Source organism: Equus quagga, chromosome 2 (assembly GCF_021613505.1).
Source record: "Equus quagga isolate Etosha38 chromosome 2, UCLA_HA_Equagga_1.0, whole genome shotgun sequence".
Lineage (NCBI taxonomy): Eukaryota > Metazoa > Chordata > Mammalia > Perissodactyla > Equidae > Equus > Equus quagga.
In genome coordinates, this window is record NC_060268.1 from 171483719 (window position 1) to 171504932 (window position 21214).

At 37.3% G+C, this 21214-nt stretch overlaps 1 protein-coding gene across 1 annotated transcript in view; it reads right to left on the reverse strand.

Annotated features, from left to right (window-relative positions):
- Positions 1–21214, reverse strand: part of CACUL1 (CDK2 associated cullin domain 1) — a 63079-nt gene that overhangs the window by 19639 nt on the left and 22226 nt on the right. The window contains 4 exon segments of the mRNA XM_046653213.1: positions 741–843; positions 2880–2975; positions 19940–20042; positions 20920–21046. Of these exon segments, the coding sequence (XP_046509169.1) occupies positions 741–843; positions 2880–2975; positions 19940–20042; positions 20920–21046 (429 nt within the window).

Here is a 21214-nt window from a genome sequence, read left to right on the forward strand (position 1 = left end):
TGAACTTGGCACTTTGACCGGCTTACTTAATGTGCATAGATAGCCACGTTAAACATTTTAAAAATCACAATTCACAGAAGAGAAAATGCAGGAGCAGAGGCTAAACAGCTTACCTAGGATACAGTCAATAATACAGAGCCAGACTAGAGAAGAGTTTTTGCACTTAAAAGTAAAAATCAGACAGGATTCTATACTACCATTGCAAAGATATAGCACTGCACTCCTTCTAGAGTGAAACAAAGTTGGGGTGAACCCCTTAATATTTCCCCACTATCAAACGGAAAAAAAAAGGCATCCAGCATCAGACCAGATATGAAGGCATTGTCCAATGACATGGCTAAGCTGCTCCCAGCTCACTAGGTGGCCTTCAAGTCACGTTTTCAATCAGTGTCTCACTCTGTAGAAATGGGCTTCAACACTAAAAAAAAAGATCATAGAGGCCAGCCCGGTGGCATAGTGGTTGGGTTCACGCGCTCTGCTTTGGCAGCCCAGGGTTTGCCAGTTCGGATCCTGGGCATTCATCAAGCCATGCTGTGACAGCATCCTACATAGGAGAACTAGAAGGACTATGACTAGCATGTACAATTATGTACTGGGGCTTTGGGGAGGGAAAAAAACAAAAAAAAAAGAGGAAGATTGGCAACAGATGTCAGCTCAGGGCCAATCATCCTCACCAAAACAAAACAAAACAAAAAAGATCACTGCTAGTGTTATCGCACCCTGTAAGTTGAATTACTTACGCATTAGGCTGTAAATGTGCTTTTCTGCAACATGTTCCGTAAACAGCTTTATAAGGTCATCTTTTAAGTCTCTGTTAAGCTTGGTTTCGATGTAAAACTTATTCTGAAAAAGACATTATTTTTCAGTGCATCGATTAGAGAGAAATGATTAGTTTAATGAGCTGAAGCACTAAAAAATAAATTATTTTAAGAAACAATTCATAAAGGCATCAATTAAACATAAAAACTCAACATCAAAAAACAAAAGCCTTGCCACTATTAGTTATACGTCTTTCCGGCATGAGGTTAAAAGCACATAAATATAAAATGCAACGAACCATACACCTCCAAAAGAACAGGAGGATACCCAACATTAACTAGACAGAGATGTACAGACATATGAACCACACTGTGTGACATGCACTTAATATGCCCTTTAAAAACACTACACTGTCATCTAAAGGCAACATCAGAAAACACTAATGAAAGGTCCCCCATTTATCAATGATCTAGGCTGAAAGCAGGCAGTGGACATACACTGGCTGACTCCCCAACATACATTCCACCTCAGTGATTAGTCTAAGTCATTCAGCTTATGGCATTCCCTATGGATGGACCTTGGTTCAAAGGCAGACACGTGACCCAAGGTAGCCCAATCAGACTGACAGAAACCTAGGTTGAGCGAGAAGTCACAGTGATCTTACAATCATGAGGAGCAACAGACGACATGCGCAGCAGAGACAAAGAAGAACCTGAAACACTGGTGACTGTTGAACCAGAGATTCAACCAAGCTGGAGACTGCCTTACTTTTGGAGTTTTATTACAAGAGATAAGACTTTTCCTTATTTACTTAAATCAGGGATTCTGTTTCTTACAGCCAAAAGCATCCTGATTAGAATGACTAGCAGGTCAAAAAAGATTGAATTTGTTCATGTTTAGATGTTAACTCAATGTATAGGAGTGGAAAATACAAAGAAGAATGTTGACAAGTTGCTCACTGATTCTCTCAATTCTTAAACAGAAGGGTTTTTTTTCTTTAAAAAGTATAAAAATAACATGCGCATGGTTACAAACTAAAATCGCTCAAAAAGGTGTGCAATAAAAACAAGCCTTCCACAGCAGACCCTCTGTCCCATTCCCAAAGATCCCGTCCTACACTGGGGTAACTTCTGAATATTCTTTCTAAAATGTTGCTTGCATATATGTGGGTATGCGCTTTTTTCCCCAGTAAAGAAAAATATACTTGCTAATGAAGAAATATTACACATTGCTTTGCATCTTGCTTTTTCACCTAATGTTGTAACTTGGGAAGATTTTTCTCAAAATAACATACAGACGTCATTATTTTTAACTGCATATTTTTCTACTGAAATATCTTTCATAAATTATTTAAATGATAGTCCTCTGTTGATAATACAGATTTCTCCCAATGTTCTGTTTTGTTTTTTTAAATAAAGTATATCTTATGGAGAATAAATCATTTTGAGGATGGTATCCCACATTAGCGATCTTTACACCACAGAACATGGAATCAACCTAAACATCCCATTCCCTAACCTAATAAACCAAGAGGAATTGGGACAATGGTTTCTAAGGGCCCCTCTGTTCAACAGGAACACTAACATTAAGATTCTATACTTTATATATTTGAGGGGGGGAGGATAAGCAACAAAGGCAAGAGACTACAAATTAGACTCATGGCATTAATTCTCCGAATGAAAGCGAGCATCAGAATGGAAGCACACTTCACTGTTCTACTTTTTACGGAATGACTTACTTGGTATTTATCACACATCACGTTTTCAGATACATGTCTTAACTCTCTACTTTCTGAAGACAAGAAATCTTTCTTATATATCTTTATTTTCCAAGCACAGTATCTTCCATTTGGCAGAAATAAAATAAACGCTAACTGGGTGACTGCTGACTATTAATGCCTAATTGTCTATTCAGCAATGTTATTCATGAAACTTTAGAAAAGTAAAAGGGTAAATAATTCTTCTATGTCAACACTATCAAACATTACTGAAATAGATTAATTTCCATTTCAAACATAACATATAGTAAAAGAAAAATAGAACATGCTTAACTCTCTGCATCTATCTGTGCTCAGACCAATAAACTGAGGTATTGGAAAGGGGGAGACAGCTCTGACTTACCATATAAATGAAAAGAGGCACAATGCTCTGCAATGCTCCCATATATTGTCCAAGAGCTATATTAAACCTTTCAATATAGAGATCTGGAGGGCTGGCCTGTAAGAAAGAACACAAATGTGATCATTCTGGGAAACCAGGTATAAAGACCTTCCACCACAACCTAAAATGCACACAGACTTAGAAGTCTAAGTCAAAATTCACACTGAAATCCACAATAAAGAAAGGGAGGAGGTTTATAGCCTAAAGTTCAGTTAAGATTTAGATCTCTGTTCCAAGATCTGCTATGCAAAACTGAGGTTTGGTTTAGCTGTCTTTAAAAACTGTGCAACTTTACCATGTTAGTTAAAAGGCTTGCTGTATTAATGAGTAAAAAGGTACATTCACAAGTAAGGTAAATGATAGATTTTTAAAATTATCGCTGAACTATGTAGACATTTTCTATAGGAACCAAACTATATTTGGGCCTGGAATGGGGGAAAGAAAATCAAGGAAGTGGCGCAGACTCAATAATTACCTTAGGCACAGTAATATTCTGAGTTCTGTACTAACTTGGTTGTACTAACATGGTCTCTCTCTCTGCACACCCAGAGGAAAGACCATGTGAGCACAGAGTGAGCAGAGGCCATCTACAAGCCACGAAGAGAGCTCTCATCAGGAACCAATCCAGCTGGCACCTTACTCTGGGACTTCCCAGCCTCAGAATGGTGAGAAATAAAATTCTTTTGCGTAAGCCACCCAGTCTGTGATATTTTGTCATGGCAGCCCAAGCAGACTAACATACTATTTTTTACAAAAACGCATCCATATGCTATTTTATTTTATTCTCTAGAGCTAAATTAATTAGGTATCATTTTGACATTGAAGAAACACACAAATGCGCCAGTAATTTGCCTAAAATTAGAGTGTTAGGAGATGACAGATCCAGGTATTCCAGCTAAGAATTCATTCCTGGGCCAGGGAGTTGGGGGAATGGGCATGGCACAAAACCTCATAAACAAACCAGATTCTACACAGGTCTTACGCAGGGCAGTCCCCTAACCTGACAACCAAATCATATACAGAAAGTCTTACTTTCAAACAAGGATACAAGGAAATGCCACACTGAAAGATTCCTAAATATTAAACATTAAAATTATAAAACCATTTCAGCTGTTTTAGAAATAACCAAATGTTCCAATACTATTTCAAAATAAGATTTAATTCAAATTTTTCTCAGTTCTACTTAGAAGCTCAGAATATGTGTAGTGAACTGTCCTTACTTCTAATTCATCTTCCACTCAAGTACCTACTTACAGGTTGGGTGCACCCTAGGTGCTGTTTTTACGTCTATTTTTCTTAGTCTTCTTAACGGCCTTCAAATTGAACACTATTTCCATTTTACATATGAGTCAACTGGAGCTCAGAAACAGTCACGTGACTACAGTCCCACAGCTAATAAACCCAAGAACAAAGACTCAAACCTTGGCCAATCTGAGTCCTTCCAACTATTTACATTCCTTTTTTTAGCACCCTGAAACCTTTAGAAAAAAGTTCAAACTTCCAATTTAGGGCACACTATCTACCTGTCTGCTTTCACATCGCGCTCCTTTTCACATGTAACCCAGCACAGTGACCATATGGAAGTAGTAACAGTTCCCAAACAACATCAGTGTGCTGTTCTAGGCCTCTGACTCATTCTCCACCTGAACACCTTCATCACCGCCCCGTAACCAGACTCGCCCTGCCTATCTCCTGTTCATCCTTCAAGATTTGTGTCACTTCCTCAAAACTATCTGAGCTATATGGCCCTTCAATGGGACACCATCGCACTTATTCACTTCCCCCACGGAGTAGTCTCTGCCACTAAACTTTAAGCCCCTGAAGCACAAGATCCATGTCTTGCCTTTATATCAGCAGTATCACCAACGCTGACCACAGAGCCTGGGAGAGAGAAACGCATTTTTGGCAAGGACAGTCTTTAAACCTAAATCTAATCTAGGCTTGTTTAAATCTAAATTGCTATTTTACTATTTCATAAGGCTGTATGACATTAAGCAACTCATTTAGCTCCCTGAATTTCAATTTCCATACACACAAAAGAGGAAAAATACTAACTGTGCTACTTCCAAGATATGCTAAGAATCAAAGAAAACAATGTGTGTTTTGAAAATGTCAAACATGCATATGTAACTAGTAAGAGTAAGTAAACTCCTTTCTGAATTAACTACCTGCTTGTCTAAGACTTCAGAAAAATCCATTAACATTATTAAAGGCATTCTTTGTTAACTAAAGAAGTTGCAGAAAATGGTTCCACATGATGAGCAAATTTTTATAACTAATGAACAGAATCACATGTAATATCTTTCTCTAAACTGCTTCAAAGAACTCTGGAAATGATATTTCAGTATTCAAAAAATAAATTTTAGAAGTATTATATGAAAAAAGAAAAGAAAGAGTTTTTGCATTAAAATAATTTTCCCTTTTCATAAAAAGGACACTTCATTTATCCACAAGGTAAAAGTATGAACACTGATCAAAAGGCACACGTAATAGCAGACAGAATAAATAAAATTGAATTCTTTATTCTTTTCAAGAATTCCCAAAGCCTCAAAGGTTATGAGTATTAAAAAGGACTTTTTGTAAAGAATCAAATGTCGGAACATTTACTTAGCTTTTTATACTTCCACATTTCATGCAGCACTTATTCAAAACCTTTTAAATAACAGGACTATAAACTATAAGTCCTCTAAAATAAATCCAATCTCTTTACTAGGAACTTAGAAATAACTGCTGTTTAAATGAAAAAAAATTAATCAAGTTACTCCTCTTTAAAACTTAAGTCCAGTATACTTTGGGCCCCACTGGGGAAATTGCAACCTATTTTATTTACATTATTTCAACATGAATGTATTTGGCTTGGACATTAAACGAAATTTTTTACCCTTAAAATAAGCAAGCTTCATTTTCTTCTCAAACAAAACAAGAAAAAGCAAGCAGCAGAAAAATAACCATGACTCCAACTTTTCATAACAGACCTAGAGTCCCTGAAATTTATAATATAGCTGGTAGGAATGTTTTAATTTCTTCTTTTTTTAAATGAGTAATGCATTCATCTGGTTTAAAATTCAAATGAGTTCAAAAAAGTTTAAAGAGTTTACCTGTCATCCCTTCCTCCTTGAACCAACCGACACTTAATTCCTCTATATTCTTCCAGAAGAATTTTACACACATACAAGAACAGAAGTGTCCCATTTATATCCCTTTCCACACAGATGCTAACACACAATCACACTGATCTGCACTTTTCCTAACAATGCATCTTGGAGACAGTTTTATTCTAGTGATTGTCAAGCATTCTGGTCTCAGGAACTCTTTAAATTCTTAAAAATAACTAGATTCCAAAAAGCTTTTGTTTATACTGTGGGTTATATCTATCATATTTACCATATTAGAAATTAAAACTGGGTTTTAAAAATACGTGTTAATTCATTCTAAAATGACTATAAACGCATTGCACTTTAACATATTTTAATACTAAAATATGGTTACATATTTTATATTATAAACTACAGTTATATGTTAATAACTTTTTTTTTTTTAATGGTAAGAAGAGCAGTATTGTTTCTACATTTCTGCAAGTCTCTTTAGAGTCTGGCTTAATGGAAGACACCTGGATTCTCTGTCGGCTTCTGTACTGAATCAGCTGTGACGTGCTGTTTTGGTTGAAGTAAATGAAGAAAACCAACCCTCGCACAAATATGTAGACAGAAAAGGAAGGTATATTTAATAGCCTTTTCAGACAATTGTGGATATTCTTTGAAACTTGACAAGTGGTAGTTTCTTAATAGTTGCAACATGAAATCTGAAACTATCAATGAAATCTGAAACTTTGTACTCCATTACATTAAAACCCACTGTTCTAGCTCCTACTTTGACGGCGCTTTTACAGACATTTTATAACATCACGAATTGGTCATTTGGAAAATACTGACTCACTGAGCTAAGCAGAACTTCCAAACGTCGACAAATTTCACTATACAACATTTAAAAAAATTATATTTGTTAATATCACCACCTATCTCATCAGAAGTCTTTATAAGTATTGGGAAACTATCAAGGTCATCATGGTAGATACGTGTTTTCCAAAACTCTAATTTTCACTTCAAAGCTCAGATTTTATCATTGGCAACAAATACTGTCAGCTGTTTTCCTGGAAGTCATAGACTTCATTCATTTTTGAGAAAATGTGGGTCAAATAACAAAGTCCAAATAACCACAGTTTGTCAGTCACTCATTCTTTCAAATAAAAATAGTGTTCTAGAGGGGGGAAAAAAACCCAGCTAGTTTAGCTCAAAACGACACAAGGGCTTTTTCTCAAAACAATCATTGTTACTTTGGTACGCAGCTTCCCATTTCTTCACAAAGAATATTTTTTTAGGTATACTCAAAGTCAGAATTTAATAAAATTAGTAACTTTCACCACTTCATCTAGGACGTTCTTAACCGGAATGCTTTTGTTTTCTACTGCGAGTGTGTGGAAGTGAAGATTCGGGCTAAGGCAACACTAGTTTTACCCACCAGTGTTTTTGCACCATCAGAACAAATATCAACCTAGTGAAAAGCGCAAATAATATCTTAGTAGTATTAGAAAAACAGTGTTGATTTTGCGGACCCCCTGAAAGGATTTCAGGGACCCTCGGAGCTCCTGAAACCACTCTTTAAGAAATCTATTTTCTAAGTACAATGTTTGAATGTATTAATTAGTCTCCATATTAATAGCTTGTTGCTAATCTTTTGTTACCACAATGTTGTAATAAATAACTTCATACAGATGTTATTTTGTAGACAGCAGTTTTAAAGAAAAATTTTAAAGTTAAAAAATGCAGAACTAGATGATAATCTTATGTATCATTATTTAAAAACAAAATAATTTTGGCACCCACTTTTACAGACTCAACCCGTTAAATTTCACCAAATAAATAAATTAATACACACACACACACAATTTACTTACTGAGTATATTCCTTAATAAGTAAAAGGTGAGAAATGCCTTACAGCAAGAAAGGAAGGGTCAGGTTTGATACACACACCAAACCTTTGCAGGAAGGAAGGAGAACAGAAGCTTGCTATCTTTAATTTTGAAAGCTAGATAAAGAAGCCTGGTCAGTTACTCTAATTAGATGCATATTAAAACAGCATGATTTATTTAAATAATTTTACCAGCCAATAACCTTAAATATACTATGATCTAGGTCAGTACTGCCCAAAAGAACTTTCCACAATGATGGAAATGTCCTGCATCTGAACTGTCCAATATGGTGGCCACTGGCCATGCATGTGGCTACTGGGAACCTGAAATGCATTTAACGAAAATAAGGAATTGAATATTTATTTCATTTTAATTTTGTTACATGTGGCTAGTGGCTACCAAATTAGACACTGCAGGTGTAAAATACAGACAAGTTCCACAATTTCATACTTATATCCCTTCTTTCCTATGTCCCATCCCCATCCCATCAAAACAAAACGTAAAAAAATTTAAGAATATGTGCTTTTATGTTCACAAAAACATTTTGGTTGTCTTCAAGTGAAGAAATGACTTTTGCAAATAAAATGAGAGAGAGAGGAAGAAAGGAAGGGAGGGAAGGATCTAATAAACATAACAAGGCCAGTAACGTATCTTCACAGAAGTAATACAGGCTCACCGAAATTTAAAAAAATGTGAAATGTAATTAGAGAAAAATAACCACTATCAACATTGGTAAATAACTATTAACATTTTCTCCTGTTCTTGTGTGTGTGCGTGTGTGTATATTTTAACAAATATGGAATTACATTATTTTGTAAACTGCTTTTATCGTTCAGCCATATGTCATCAACACTTCCCAGGTCAAATATACTTCTACAACCTAATTTTAATGACCTCTGCACACACCATCGTCTGTTCCATCAATCCCCCTTCATTAGATACTTAAACTGTGCTTTGCTATTTCTGTTATCGAGGTTTACACAGATGCTTCTAATCCAGACTGCACTTTGGTGGTGCAAACACGTTCAGTGGCTTCAGCAATAGCACCACCTTATATTTAAACAAAAAATGACACCACTCCTTGCTTAAGACACAGACCAGGGTGAGGAACAATGGCACATTTCCACAGGCACATCACCTAACGGGTTTCTTGATGCAGATTCCTTTGCCATATTCCAACGTCCTGACTCAGAAACTTTCCAGACTGTACATCTTTAACAAGAACTTCAGAGGATTCCTTCAACCGCTGACCCAGCAGCTGTTAAGCCTTTAGAAACCTCTACCTGGGACCACTTCAAAGGAGAGAGAGGAGCTCTCTAGGAAGGAGGCCTAGAGGATTCACGAGAGGGTTGAGCAGCAAGTACCCACACCAATTTAGCCGCAAACTATACTGAAATTAGTAAAAACATGATACACTAACATTTTAACATTAGCGTTGAGACTATAGGTGAATTTTTCTTTGAAATTTAACACCTTCTTGACTGTTACTGAATTCAGTGATAACAAAGTTATTAGAAGGTCACAGTGAAGTTCCACCTCCACTTAGAATCAGTCCCACCCTTACAATAACAAAAAGCTGGTTAACCTACATAATCAATTTTTTGAGCTCATCAGAGACCTGAGGTGACTGTGTTTTACATTTGCAACGTCCAAACAGGAGAAACAAATTCCAAAGAGTGACAAGCTCCTCTAAGGAAAGAAAAGACACAGGAACTGTTTCTCCTTTGGTGATGGCAGCCACAAAAGCTGGTAAGAAAACAACAGAAGTTGTCATCAATCATTAAAAGCCAAGCATGAACTAACAGTGGAGAATCCCTGGGAGCCTCAACACAAGGGCGGTCCACCCCTACTCTCCAGCTCTGGTCGTTGAGAGAGAGACTGAGGACAGACAAAGAGATCTGAGAGCCACCCTGGATGGCACAGATGTGCAAGGCTGTCAAGGTCTGAGGAGGGAAGAGGAGTACCGGAGAAGCCCATGCACACTCTGGGCCCTCCATCAGGAAAAAGGTGGTGATTAGCTGCCAGCGGAAGACATGAACAAATGCCTGTGTGCTGGACCCGACTCAGATACACAAGTTTGCTGAAGGGAAGAGGTCAGAGACCTACCTGCACACCCTCGTGACTCTTCTTTGACCTGCGGCAAAAACCGCCTACTGCTGGGGGATGGGCAGGTAATCCTCCAGCCCTCCTGTCACAGGTAAAGGTCAGCCACCACTGGGGAGGGGGAAGAAAATCCACTCATGCCCAGGTTTCTACACTATTACAAAGCAAAAGCATACTACTGCTGAGGGAAGTGCAGGAAACTTGCTCACGCCCCGGCGCCCAAGAGACACAAGGCAAAATGCGGCTGCCACAGGGGTGCAGGGGACAAGAGGTTACGGGGGTAGAAGGAGAGCAAGAAACCCTCCAGAGCTAGACCAGAGGTCAACAAACTAGAGCCTGCAGCCAAATTTGGTCCACCACCTGTTTTTATAAATAAAGTTTTACTGGAACGGTCATGCCCACTCATTTATGAACTGTCTATGGCTGCCTTCACGCTGCAACAGCAGAGCTGAAGATGCTGCAACAGAGACCGTAAGGCCCATGGACATATTTACTATCTGGCCGCTGACAGAAAAAGTTTACTAACCCCTGCTCTAACCATGAACTGAGGAAGAAAAGGCCATCTGCAACTGGGGTGGTGAAGAGGGAGCTGAGAACACTGAGCAAGCCCCACCTCCGAGGGCTCAGCACACAGGGACTACCTATGACTACGGCAGAAGCGAGAGCACCAGAAAAAAACCAAAAAACCTGTCCCCCATTCCCCAAGCAATAAGCAAGAGCCATCCACTCACTGCTGGGAGAGGGGCCATGGAGCAAAGAAAAGCCCCTCAGTGAGGCAGGGCCTGCTAAGAGCTGGCGGTAGAGCAGAAGACTGGAAAAATACCTCTGATTCACACTAGGAACAGGGTAGCCACAGCCCACTAGCAGAGAATCTAAAGCCGATAGTAACAACAAAACTCAAACCCAGCTCAACTACTGACAGGCCTGACTCAGCTCCTCACACTAACAGCCTGACAGAAAAGAGGCATGCCGATTTCTAGGCATAAATATTACTGATGTCAGTCTCTGCTGTTGTTTTATACACAATCTCCAGCATTCAATCAAAAATTAAGAAATACCCCAAAAAGCAAGAAAACACAACCCACTGTCAAGAGTTAAAGAGTCAGCAGGCCCAGATGCAGAGATGCTCACAAGCTGGAACTATGATACACACTTTAAAATAACTATGATTAATATATGTAATGACTTACTAGAAATGGTGGACAACACACATAAAAAGATGGGGAATTTCAACAAACAAATGGAAAGTATTTCTTTCTAAATCAATTGGGAATGCTAAAAATTCTCCAATAGTTCCTTCATAATCTTTTAATATGTATTCCTATATTACCAAGTATGACTTCGGCATTTTGGATACCATACAAATAGACCTGGATGCTCTCTCAAGGATCCTTAGTATTATTTTCAGAACAAAACTAGAAATTCCTTTTTTTTTTTAAATCTGCCTCTACATGACTAACTCTAGCAAAAACTAACAGTGTGTTATATGCTTTTAGTCTAATTAGCTTATTCCAAGACTTTCCAGAGCAACATCATACTGCCAATGGACAGATTTGTTAAGGCTACATACAGAAGCAACACCAATTACACCTGAGGCTGACACAAAGATGCTACAGAAAAATGGAATTTCTTCCCAAATAGACACATACATCTGACATTGCATTCTCATTCCTGCTGTACAGATATTGTTTCCATAATAGAATATCCAAAAAAAGCTGTTATATAGAAGGTAAATGAACCTTAGGAGCTGTTAAAAGCTGTAATATATGTATGAGATGCTCCTAATATAAAGTGTAAGAATGATTTTCTAATTAAAAGCACAATACAGAAGTTAAAGTGAGTCTAACATAAGACAGCAGAAGACACTTCTCTCTTAGGTCTCTCCACTCTGAAAGTTAACTGCTACAATTGTTACTACTACTATCATATGGAAACGTCTTCTTGATTTATTTCTAAAATAAGACTTTCCTCATTTTCCAAATACTATTTGGCTTGAACAGCCTCTATGATCCTGGATTGCTTCAGCTTATCCACACAACAATGAGAGAAACCTAGGTGCAAATCCTAGCTTTTCAGACCAGTCATAAAAGGGTCAAGGGTTACTTAATAGAGAAAATATCTAAAGAAGTCTGACGGACTAGGATGACTTCTCTCTTTCCTATACACCTATATACCTTTTTAACACTTAGCAAAAATTACCATCTATCCTTATTTGCTTACTTTTTAAAGAAACTTTTTCCTTATTTTTTCCAATTTAAGCACACAACTGTCTCAAAAAAAAAGCTTATTTCAAAAAGAGTACAACTCATAATTGTATTCCGTACACTATGATAATAAACAGTTGCAAATAACTGTTTGTTATCTAAGTGATTTTACTCTCCTGCTCATCACAAATTCCACCTTCCAAGTTGAGGATGCTGTTTTAACTGGGACAAGTCGACGATTCTAGTGACTCTCCACTGTAAAGCAAGCATGTTTTTTATCAACTAAGAAATACTTTTACTGGATCTCTCTTTGGGGCCTGGCTTTATGATAAGCCCTATGAGGACACATGAAAAGAAAACACAGTCCTTGTCTCCAAAGACTGATAGTAAACTTATTAGAATTATGCTCTGAATGGAAGCCTAGAGACTGAGGGTTAGGGTGTCTCTGGCAAATTCTCTGAGACAAGAACAACTTTGCTATAACAACTGCTTTAAGCGCTCGCTTGGATTAGAAAACAGATCTCCAAATAACTTACGAAGGAGAACTTTCAGTAGAATACACACGTGAAGAGCTACTTACCAGCCAGCAATGATATTTATTTTACTTGAAATCTATGTAGAAAGGATAACAGGCAATTCTTATTATCTAAAATCTTCCTCACTCTAGTAAGGAATAAATAGCATATTTGGAGGAATGAAAGTTCTTTTTTTTAAACACACTTTATAGTTCAAGAGATACAGAAATTATAGCCTTTAAAAAAAAACATAGAATTTCAAATGACCACATACAACTAGTTGAGCTTTGCTGCCACCCACCGGACAAAACACAAATAGCAAAGCAACCCTTCTCTGATTTTAAACACCAACAAAGTCTGGCTCAGTTTGCTGGCAGTTTGGAAATAAAGCTTTTATGTGTAATCTGGTGTCTGTGAAGAGTGAAGTTAAGCACTGTGGACTGATTATGGTTTAGTTTCTATTATTAATAGGTTTGAGAGTCAAATTATATTTAATTCAAGATATATTTAGCTTAGAAGACATCAAAAGTATAATTTTACTAAAATGAATGGTTTAAACGTAATTAGTTAACTTCCTCTTAAAACAGTTGAAAAATACTCATTTAAACTATTCCAAATTCAGTCCTGGGGCCGGTCCCATGGCCGAGTGGTTAAGTTCGCGTGCTCCACTTCGGCAGCCCAGGGTTACCCCGGTTCAGATCCTGGGCACGGACATGGCACCGCTCATCAGGCCACACTGAGGCGGTGTCCCCCATGCACAACTAGAAGGACCCACAACTAAAATATACAACTATATACTGGGGGGATCTGGGGAGTAAAAAAGCAGGAAAAAAAAAAAGATTGGCAACATTTGTTAGCTCAGGTGCCAATCTTTTAAAAAAAAATTTTTTTTTAATAAAAAAATAAATTCAGTCCTATTTGAGAATAAAAATTGCAACATTTTCCTTCTCCGCCTCTGTCTTTGTGGTCTCTCTTCCTCAGGACCCGGAACTCAGGTTAGTATTACTGGTGCTATTCCTAACACTTTAATGTTATCGTCCTGGCCTGGGAACCAGATCTCTGTTTAAACACTGTTTACTGGGGGTTATGTACAGTGTAAGTTCCAAATCAGTGAGAAACAACTGTTGGAAGGAACACACTTGCTAATGGGTTACTGACTATAAAAGTACTAGAGTAAAACAGCAGACTATTATTGTTTGGTGAAAGTGAAAATATACTCTCAATTCCATAAAGCGCATTAACGTATACAATAAATTTATCACCATTACGTGGGAAGAAAATGCCTCCCAAATGCTCTAGTGGATTCTGGATTCAGACACACACAAACGTAATTGCAATGTGGAAGTGTCATTTAAGACAGCTTTAAGAATAAAGGATGCCATATCCACTAAATTCAATTATCGAAACAGTAGTGAGGCAAAACAGGATATTCCCAACATCGTCAATTCAAATACTTACTGTGTCAGTCAAAAAACAGCCCCCTAAATCTCAGCGACTTAACACAACAGAGCTTGGATAAACAAAATGTGGTAAAACCATACAATGGAATGTTATTCAGCCACAAAAAGCAATGAAGTATTAATCATGCTATAAATATGAACCCTGAAAACACTATGCTAAGTTAATTAAGCCAGACACAAAGGGCCACATACTGTCTAACTCCATTTCTAGGAAATGTCCAGAACAGGCAAATCCACAGAGACAGAAAGCAGATTAGTTGTTGCCAGAGGCTGAGATAAGGGGAGAGGGAGTGAGTGCCAATGAGTCCTGGGTTTCTTTCCAAGGTGACTAAAATATTCTGAAGTTACTGGTGATGGTACACAACTTTGCGACCATACTAAAAATTACTGAGTTGTATAATTTAAAAAGGTGAATGTTACGATATATGAATTGTATTGCAATAAAAAAAACAGACTTTAAAAATATAAAAAATATATAGCAAACCTTTCTCATTCATGTTCCATGCCCATCTTGAGGGTCTGGTCCATGTCATACTTACTCAGGGACCCAGGTTAAGGGAGCTGCTACCATCTGGAACACTCAGCAGGAAAAAGGAATCATGGAAATTGCACAGCGGATCTTAACGGCTTCAGATCTTTGGGTACACACCTCACTAAACACACTTCACTTTCATCACAATTCACAGGCCAAAGCACCTGGCCAAGTCTAACTGCGATGGCAGAGAGAAGTACCCTCCTACCAGGTATCCAGAAGGAAGAGAATTGGAAACCTTTGGTCAACAGCATTATGACTAGCACATTTACCTAACGTGTAGTTATCTTAGTCCAAAAGTAGGGTGGCTGCTAAAAGTTTCAACAGAATTTTCCAGAACTAACCAGAATAAAATTTACTGAATTAGCAAACCAATTTTTTTCTCTATAATTATCTATTTCCATTCATTGGTATATCAAAAAATCAGAATTGGAAATTCACATTTTGAGGCTTTGGAGACCTGGAAAAAGGAGAATAAAATAGAGACTTTCATTACCACATTCAAAGAGGAGAAGAGTTAAACACAAGGGGGGAGAGTGGTTTAAAAAAAACTAAGGGAAAATATACTGCCATAGTTCAAACAATCTAGTAGTAAGTAGAAAAAGTATAGATACACGCACAATAAAATACAATAGTAAGCAGAATACTAAGTAAGTTTAGCTACTTAAGTGGCTTTATTAATTTAACAACAAAAAAAACTTTTTAAAGTTATTCAAGTGGTGAAAAGTCACCGTTTCCAAAATGAAAAATAATGTTTTTTTTAAAGAGGCAACAAGTTAGATTATGCTATTTATATAAAAACATTTAGGTTCAAAATTTTAAAATAATCTTTTAAAATCTCTGCAAACAGTATTCTCTAGCTTTTAAGTCAATAACTGGGGAATATGGAACGTTATTTCATATACTCTTCAGTCTCCTCAAAAGGATATGTCTTTTGATAGAGATAAATAAGTCACTCTGATACATAAACTATACAAACCAGCAATTTCAAGATGCCCTTGAAAGATAGAGACTGATGCCCTGAAGGTTCAACTCAGTCATTTATCAACCCTAACACTAAATTTCTCATTATCTGCAAAAAGCCAATCATTCCACACTCTTATTTTAACTCATAAAAAACAATATTTCACTACTAAAATCAGAGCTGCAAACAAAACACTCCTCTCAAAACTTTTTCTCATGGGGCCTGGCATATAATCTTATTCTGTCCCACAAGAAAACTGCCTTTAAAGTCTCTATAGAGATTGCACCAGTATCATACCACATACTTGTAACACTGATTAATAAACTGAATTAATTGAACACTGAATAAATTAATAAAACGCCTAAGCATCTAGAGAACAAAGATTAGTAGTCATAAGAGGCTAATTATGCTATCGTCCCACTGGTATAGGTCAAATTTAGTTGCTGAGCATTCACTCAACAAGCATTTCTTGAGTTGTAACTGTGCCAGGCACTAAGGATAAAAAGACAAGACAGAGTCCCTGCCCTCAAAGGAGAACTTGTGAAGTGGCCAGACGTGGAAGAAGAAACAACATAAGCACTGCTCTAACAGTGCTGCTATTGCCAAGATGCTAGGAATCCACAGCAGAAATTCCAATGGTCTGTTTTGTTGTGAGGGGTGTGCGAGGATTCCAGGAAGACTGCAGGGTGGACACAAATGAGTGTAAGCCTGAGAAAAGAATGAAGGAGCATTTGCCAAGCTGGAAGCAGAAGAAAAAATATCTTAGAATTTAGCTTAAAGGAACCAGATATTTCAGTGAAGCCACTTCATTTTAACGTTGAGAAAATTTACAAGATGATATTAGCATGTTTCATCAAGAAGCATACAGCTGCTGAGTGGCAGAGTTCAGACCAGAGCCTAGGTCCCCATGTTTTTTTCACCAACTCCACCTTGATTTTAATAATGGTTAGACTTTATAATCTTACAAAAGAGATCACTTCAGAGTAAGATTTTTTATAGGGCCAGACTGCTGAAAACAAAGTAGGACATGCATTGATTCTAAAAATAAACTAAATTCCCTGCTTTTACATCATATATTACCTTTACATTTATCAATATGGTTTTTTAAATACTAACATCAAAAGAGATATCATTCTTGGGACCAGCCCAGCGGCATAGCGGTTAAGTACGCACATTCCGCTCCTGCGGCCCAGGGTTCACCAGTTCGGATCCCGGGTGCAGACAGGGCACCACTTGGCAAGCCATGCTGTGGCAGGTGTCCACATATAAAGTAGAGGAAAATGGACACGGATGTTAGCTCAGGGCCAGTCTTCCTCGGCAACAAGAGGAGGATTGGCAGCAGCAGTTAGTTCAGGGCTAATCTTCCTCAAAAAAAAAAATTAAAAAAAAGAGATCATTCTTAACTATGTTTTAATTTTTTAAAGAATTATCCCTATATTAATATAAAGCAAAAATTCTTTAGTTTTCTAATATACTATATTAATAAGGGTGAGAAAAAACAGGCACTCCGATACACACAGAAGTGGTGCGAGAGTAACGTGGTACAACTTCTGTGAACCACAGCATGGATGTAGCAAATGACATTACTTACAAGACTGATTATTCACTGCAGACTGTTAGTAATAGCCAAAGACTGGAAGTAACCTAAATATGGTTAAATAAATGAAGGTGCATCAATGAAGTAAGGTGCAATGAACTACTATGCATTCATGATAAAGGAGCTCTTCACATACTGACAGGGACCAGTCTCCAAAACCTCAGAAACTTACTCTCTGAACCTCAGTGACTCGTAGTATTAGTACCCTGTGCAGCCCAGCCTGGGCAAGTTACCCTCACATTACCGATAACTGGTCAAGCAAACTCATGCCAGAAAATGTAGCCAAGTGGCCTTCTAAAAACTACCAACTAGACTGAGCTTGATAATACAGTACTACAGTTCCCTCTAAGTTTAAAAATATTTTACAATAACATTCTAATTATAAGGATGAAATGAGCTCTTACAATGCTTACAAAACTAAATACAAGGAAAATCTACTCAAGCAGAAACCACAGTATGACAAATAAATTTAGCAAATCACAATTCTATCAGACAAATTAATGATGTACATGTGAAGGCAGAGCACAAGTATAATACATATTATAAAATTTCCAATTCACGTTTGATAGGTAACTTTTATAACCAAGACAAGTAATATATTTTGTCCCTGTAATTTGAACTGAAATGGTTTGCTTTCTGTTTCAGAAGACATTTAGAATTATTTCAGTAATAGCAAAACAATCCTTTTTGAGGTCACTGAGTTCTTTGCTCATCTAACGAAATCTCTGGTACTGCCGGCACCCCAAAGACCACCTGGACTTCAGGTTAAAAACATGATCAAACTCAGATTTCCACTAGAAAAACTTTCACTATCCAACAACCAGTAAATATTTACTCACAAACGTTCATTCCGTAACTATTTAATGCCTAGTATGTACCAGATACAGGACTACGTGCTGCCAAGACAATAACGAAGACGACAGCCACGTTCCTTTGCCCTGTCAGAACACAGTACGGGGAGAGGGGTTATGGGGGAGGAGAAGAGCTAAACGAGAAATTACAATACATAAAGAACTACAATAACGTACGAGGTATTAAAGAAGCACAAATGAGGGACCCCCTAAACACAGACTCGGGGGAACAAGGCATAAGACGATGTTTCCCAAAACATATGATGTCTAAGCTGCAGCCTAAATGTTAAGTTCACACTGACCAAAAAAACAAGAGGGCAGAGGAAAAGGAAGAATGTTTCAGGCAGTCAAGTTATCACAGCAAAAGTCAAGAGGTAAGACAGTACATAAAATGTCCAAGGAACTGAAGTAAGTTCAGTACACAGGAGCAGAGAGGTAAGATATCAGGCTACAGAAATAAGCAGGAGTCAGATAATGAAAGGCTTCCTATATCACATTAAGAAGTTTAGACTTTATTCTAACAGGAATATGATAATCAGATTTGTGCTTTAGAAACAGTCACTCTGACTAAAATGCAAGAATAAGTTAGAGGTGTTAAGACTACAGGCAGAGCAACAAGCCAAGACCAGCATTTCAGTAAAACACTGGAAATGATGGTGGCTTGGACGGAGTAGTGGCAACTAAACAGAAGTGGACAACAGCCAAGAGAGAAAGAGGAAGTAAATAGGATTTGGCAATAAATTGGATGTGGAAATTCAGGGAGAAGGTAGAGTCAAGAACTAGTAAGCAAATCATTCAAAGCTATAATGCACAGACCTTAGATTTCATCTATAATTTATAAAGAATGCCTAGGCACTAAACATTCATTTACACTTGTTAAATGAATAAAGATTTTGTATTTAGTGGCAAAAAAAGGAAGAAAACAACTTACACTAACAACAGGAAAAGTATATATTTAGCTATGATAAACATAGCTCTGGCTATAATTTAAAAAAAAAAAAGCTACTTAGTGCCACAACTGTTTGGTGTAAACAAAACTAAGATACCTGAGACCACAAGGTAAGTGAGGAACAATACCTAAAACACACCCCAGCACTTGCTAGAAACTGCGGATATTTCAGAACTGCTGGAGCACCTCCTAATTGTGGGTGAACCCTGGTGATCTACTGCCGAGTGGCTTTTTTACACATCATGTAACTCCTACACCAGAACTAAAATACGATCTGGCCCTGGCATAAAGATAGCTCCTGACCTTCAAGCACTGGAAACTCTGCGAGGCGGGAGGGGCGGGGTGGGGATCAAGAGGCCGAGTGCTTCCTCAGACAGAAGATTTCCAGAACCTTAGGCCCCAGATTCTACAGCTGGGGTGACATTCATCTACAGAGGGCTTATCAATAAAATGCTGACTTCAGTTGCGTCTATTAGCAAATATTAGAAACTGGTAGGCAGACCACACTTCAAAGATAATTTTTAAAAAGTTCCAGAAAAAAATTAAAACATACATGTTTATCTTATGAAAGTCACCAAATACTGAAGCTTAACAGAAAAAAAGGTTTGAAACAAAAGAAACGTTGACATGGTAATAAATGGAACCAATTAAAGTCTAAAATAAATTCAATCTAAAAATTTCCATAATTTATGTCAAATTTTCAAATTAATAATCTATTCCAAAGATTAGATGACTTGGTCAATATTCATCTAGAAAAATACTTATAATTTTATATCATAATCAAATTAGCAAACCTCCAAATGTATATTACACAAGTTAATTCCAACCAGTCAGAAAATCCCAAAGAAGCAAAAATCGATACAATCGGTTCTTTACCTGCAGCTCCTTTGAGACTCTCTCTAAGTGACTAGTTATCTTTTTAATCAGATCGCTATACATCTGCTCCGAGTGCTGCTGGCATACACATTTATACACACAACTGTGGGAATACAGAAAAACCAAGTTAACGATGAAGCGCTTAATTCAACCTAAGGTTAAAGCATACTTTCAATAGACAGCCACTGGCCAAATAATTCATTCTGGCCTAACAAATGGGGCCAATCATGAATTTTAAATAAAAATTTATCCTGCCCCCATCAGTGTTCAGGTGGAAGAGACATTACCACCAGTTACAAATAATCTTTTTTGAGTACTCTATTACACATTTTATCAGTACTAGATACTCTAATACTGGGTGATAATCTGAGAGTCTGACTATGATAACCACTTACAAACCAGCTTCTTTCTCACTCTCATTTTAATGAATGTCAAAACAAGGAAGAGGGAACGATAATTAGCAGAAGGTTTCTAATTCACAAAAACGTTTGCAATATAACCTCTACATGCATCACTTATGTGGAAGGAACAACACAGTTGTCACTTCTTCCTCTTGTGACTGGGCTGATCCCATACCCCAACCCAGTTCCTCACTAATTTGCTGTTTCCATTTTCCAGGAGCTGGGAAACAAAACAACCAAAGACAGTCAGAACTGTGTCAATAAACATCCAGAGATTAAGCTAGGGTCTTCCTGTGAGACTAAAAATACATATTTTTGCCTTTTCACTGACCTCCACAATTTCTGCATTATGTATGGCAGGAGGAAGTCTAATTGAATGGGGTTAACACTATCTTCATTTGGAAACCAATTTTGAAGCAAAAAGTATAAATCAAACCTCCCACCCACAAGTGTGTAACATATAAATAACTTACAGAACCTCATCTTATGTATATTCTATGCATACACAATGTCATAATTCAAGTTGCTATGAACCTCAATTTACCCTCTCAAATTCAGGCAAATTAAATCTCGACTTACCTGTATATCTGTTCATAGGATATGGGGATATAGTCACCAGGACTCTGGGTTAAAAGCTGATCTATGGCACCATCCAATTTTGGCCAGTATGTGCTCTTATAATCTTCAATAGTTATAACATTCATTACTAAAAGTAAAAAGTAAAATTAATATTACTATGTGCCACATGTAAAACACACAAATCACAGCAATTTTGCACTCAAATTCCTTTCACTTACTCTCAGATTTCACAATGACACTCTATCACCAAATACAACTCAACCACTATCCCATTTTCAATTTTTAAAAATCAACC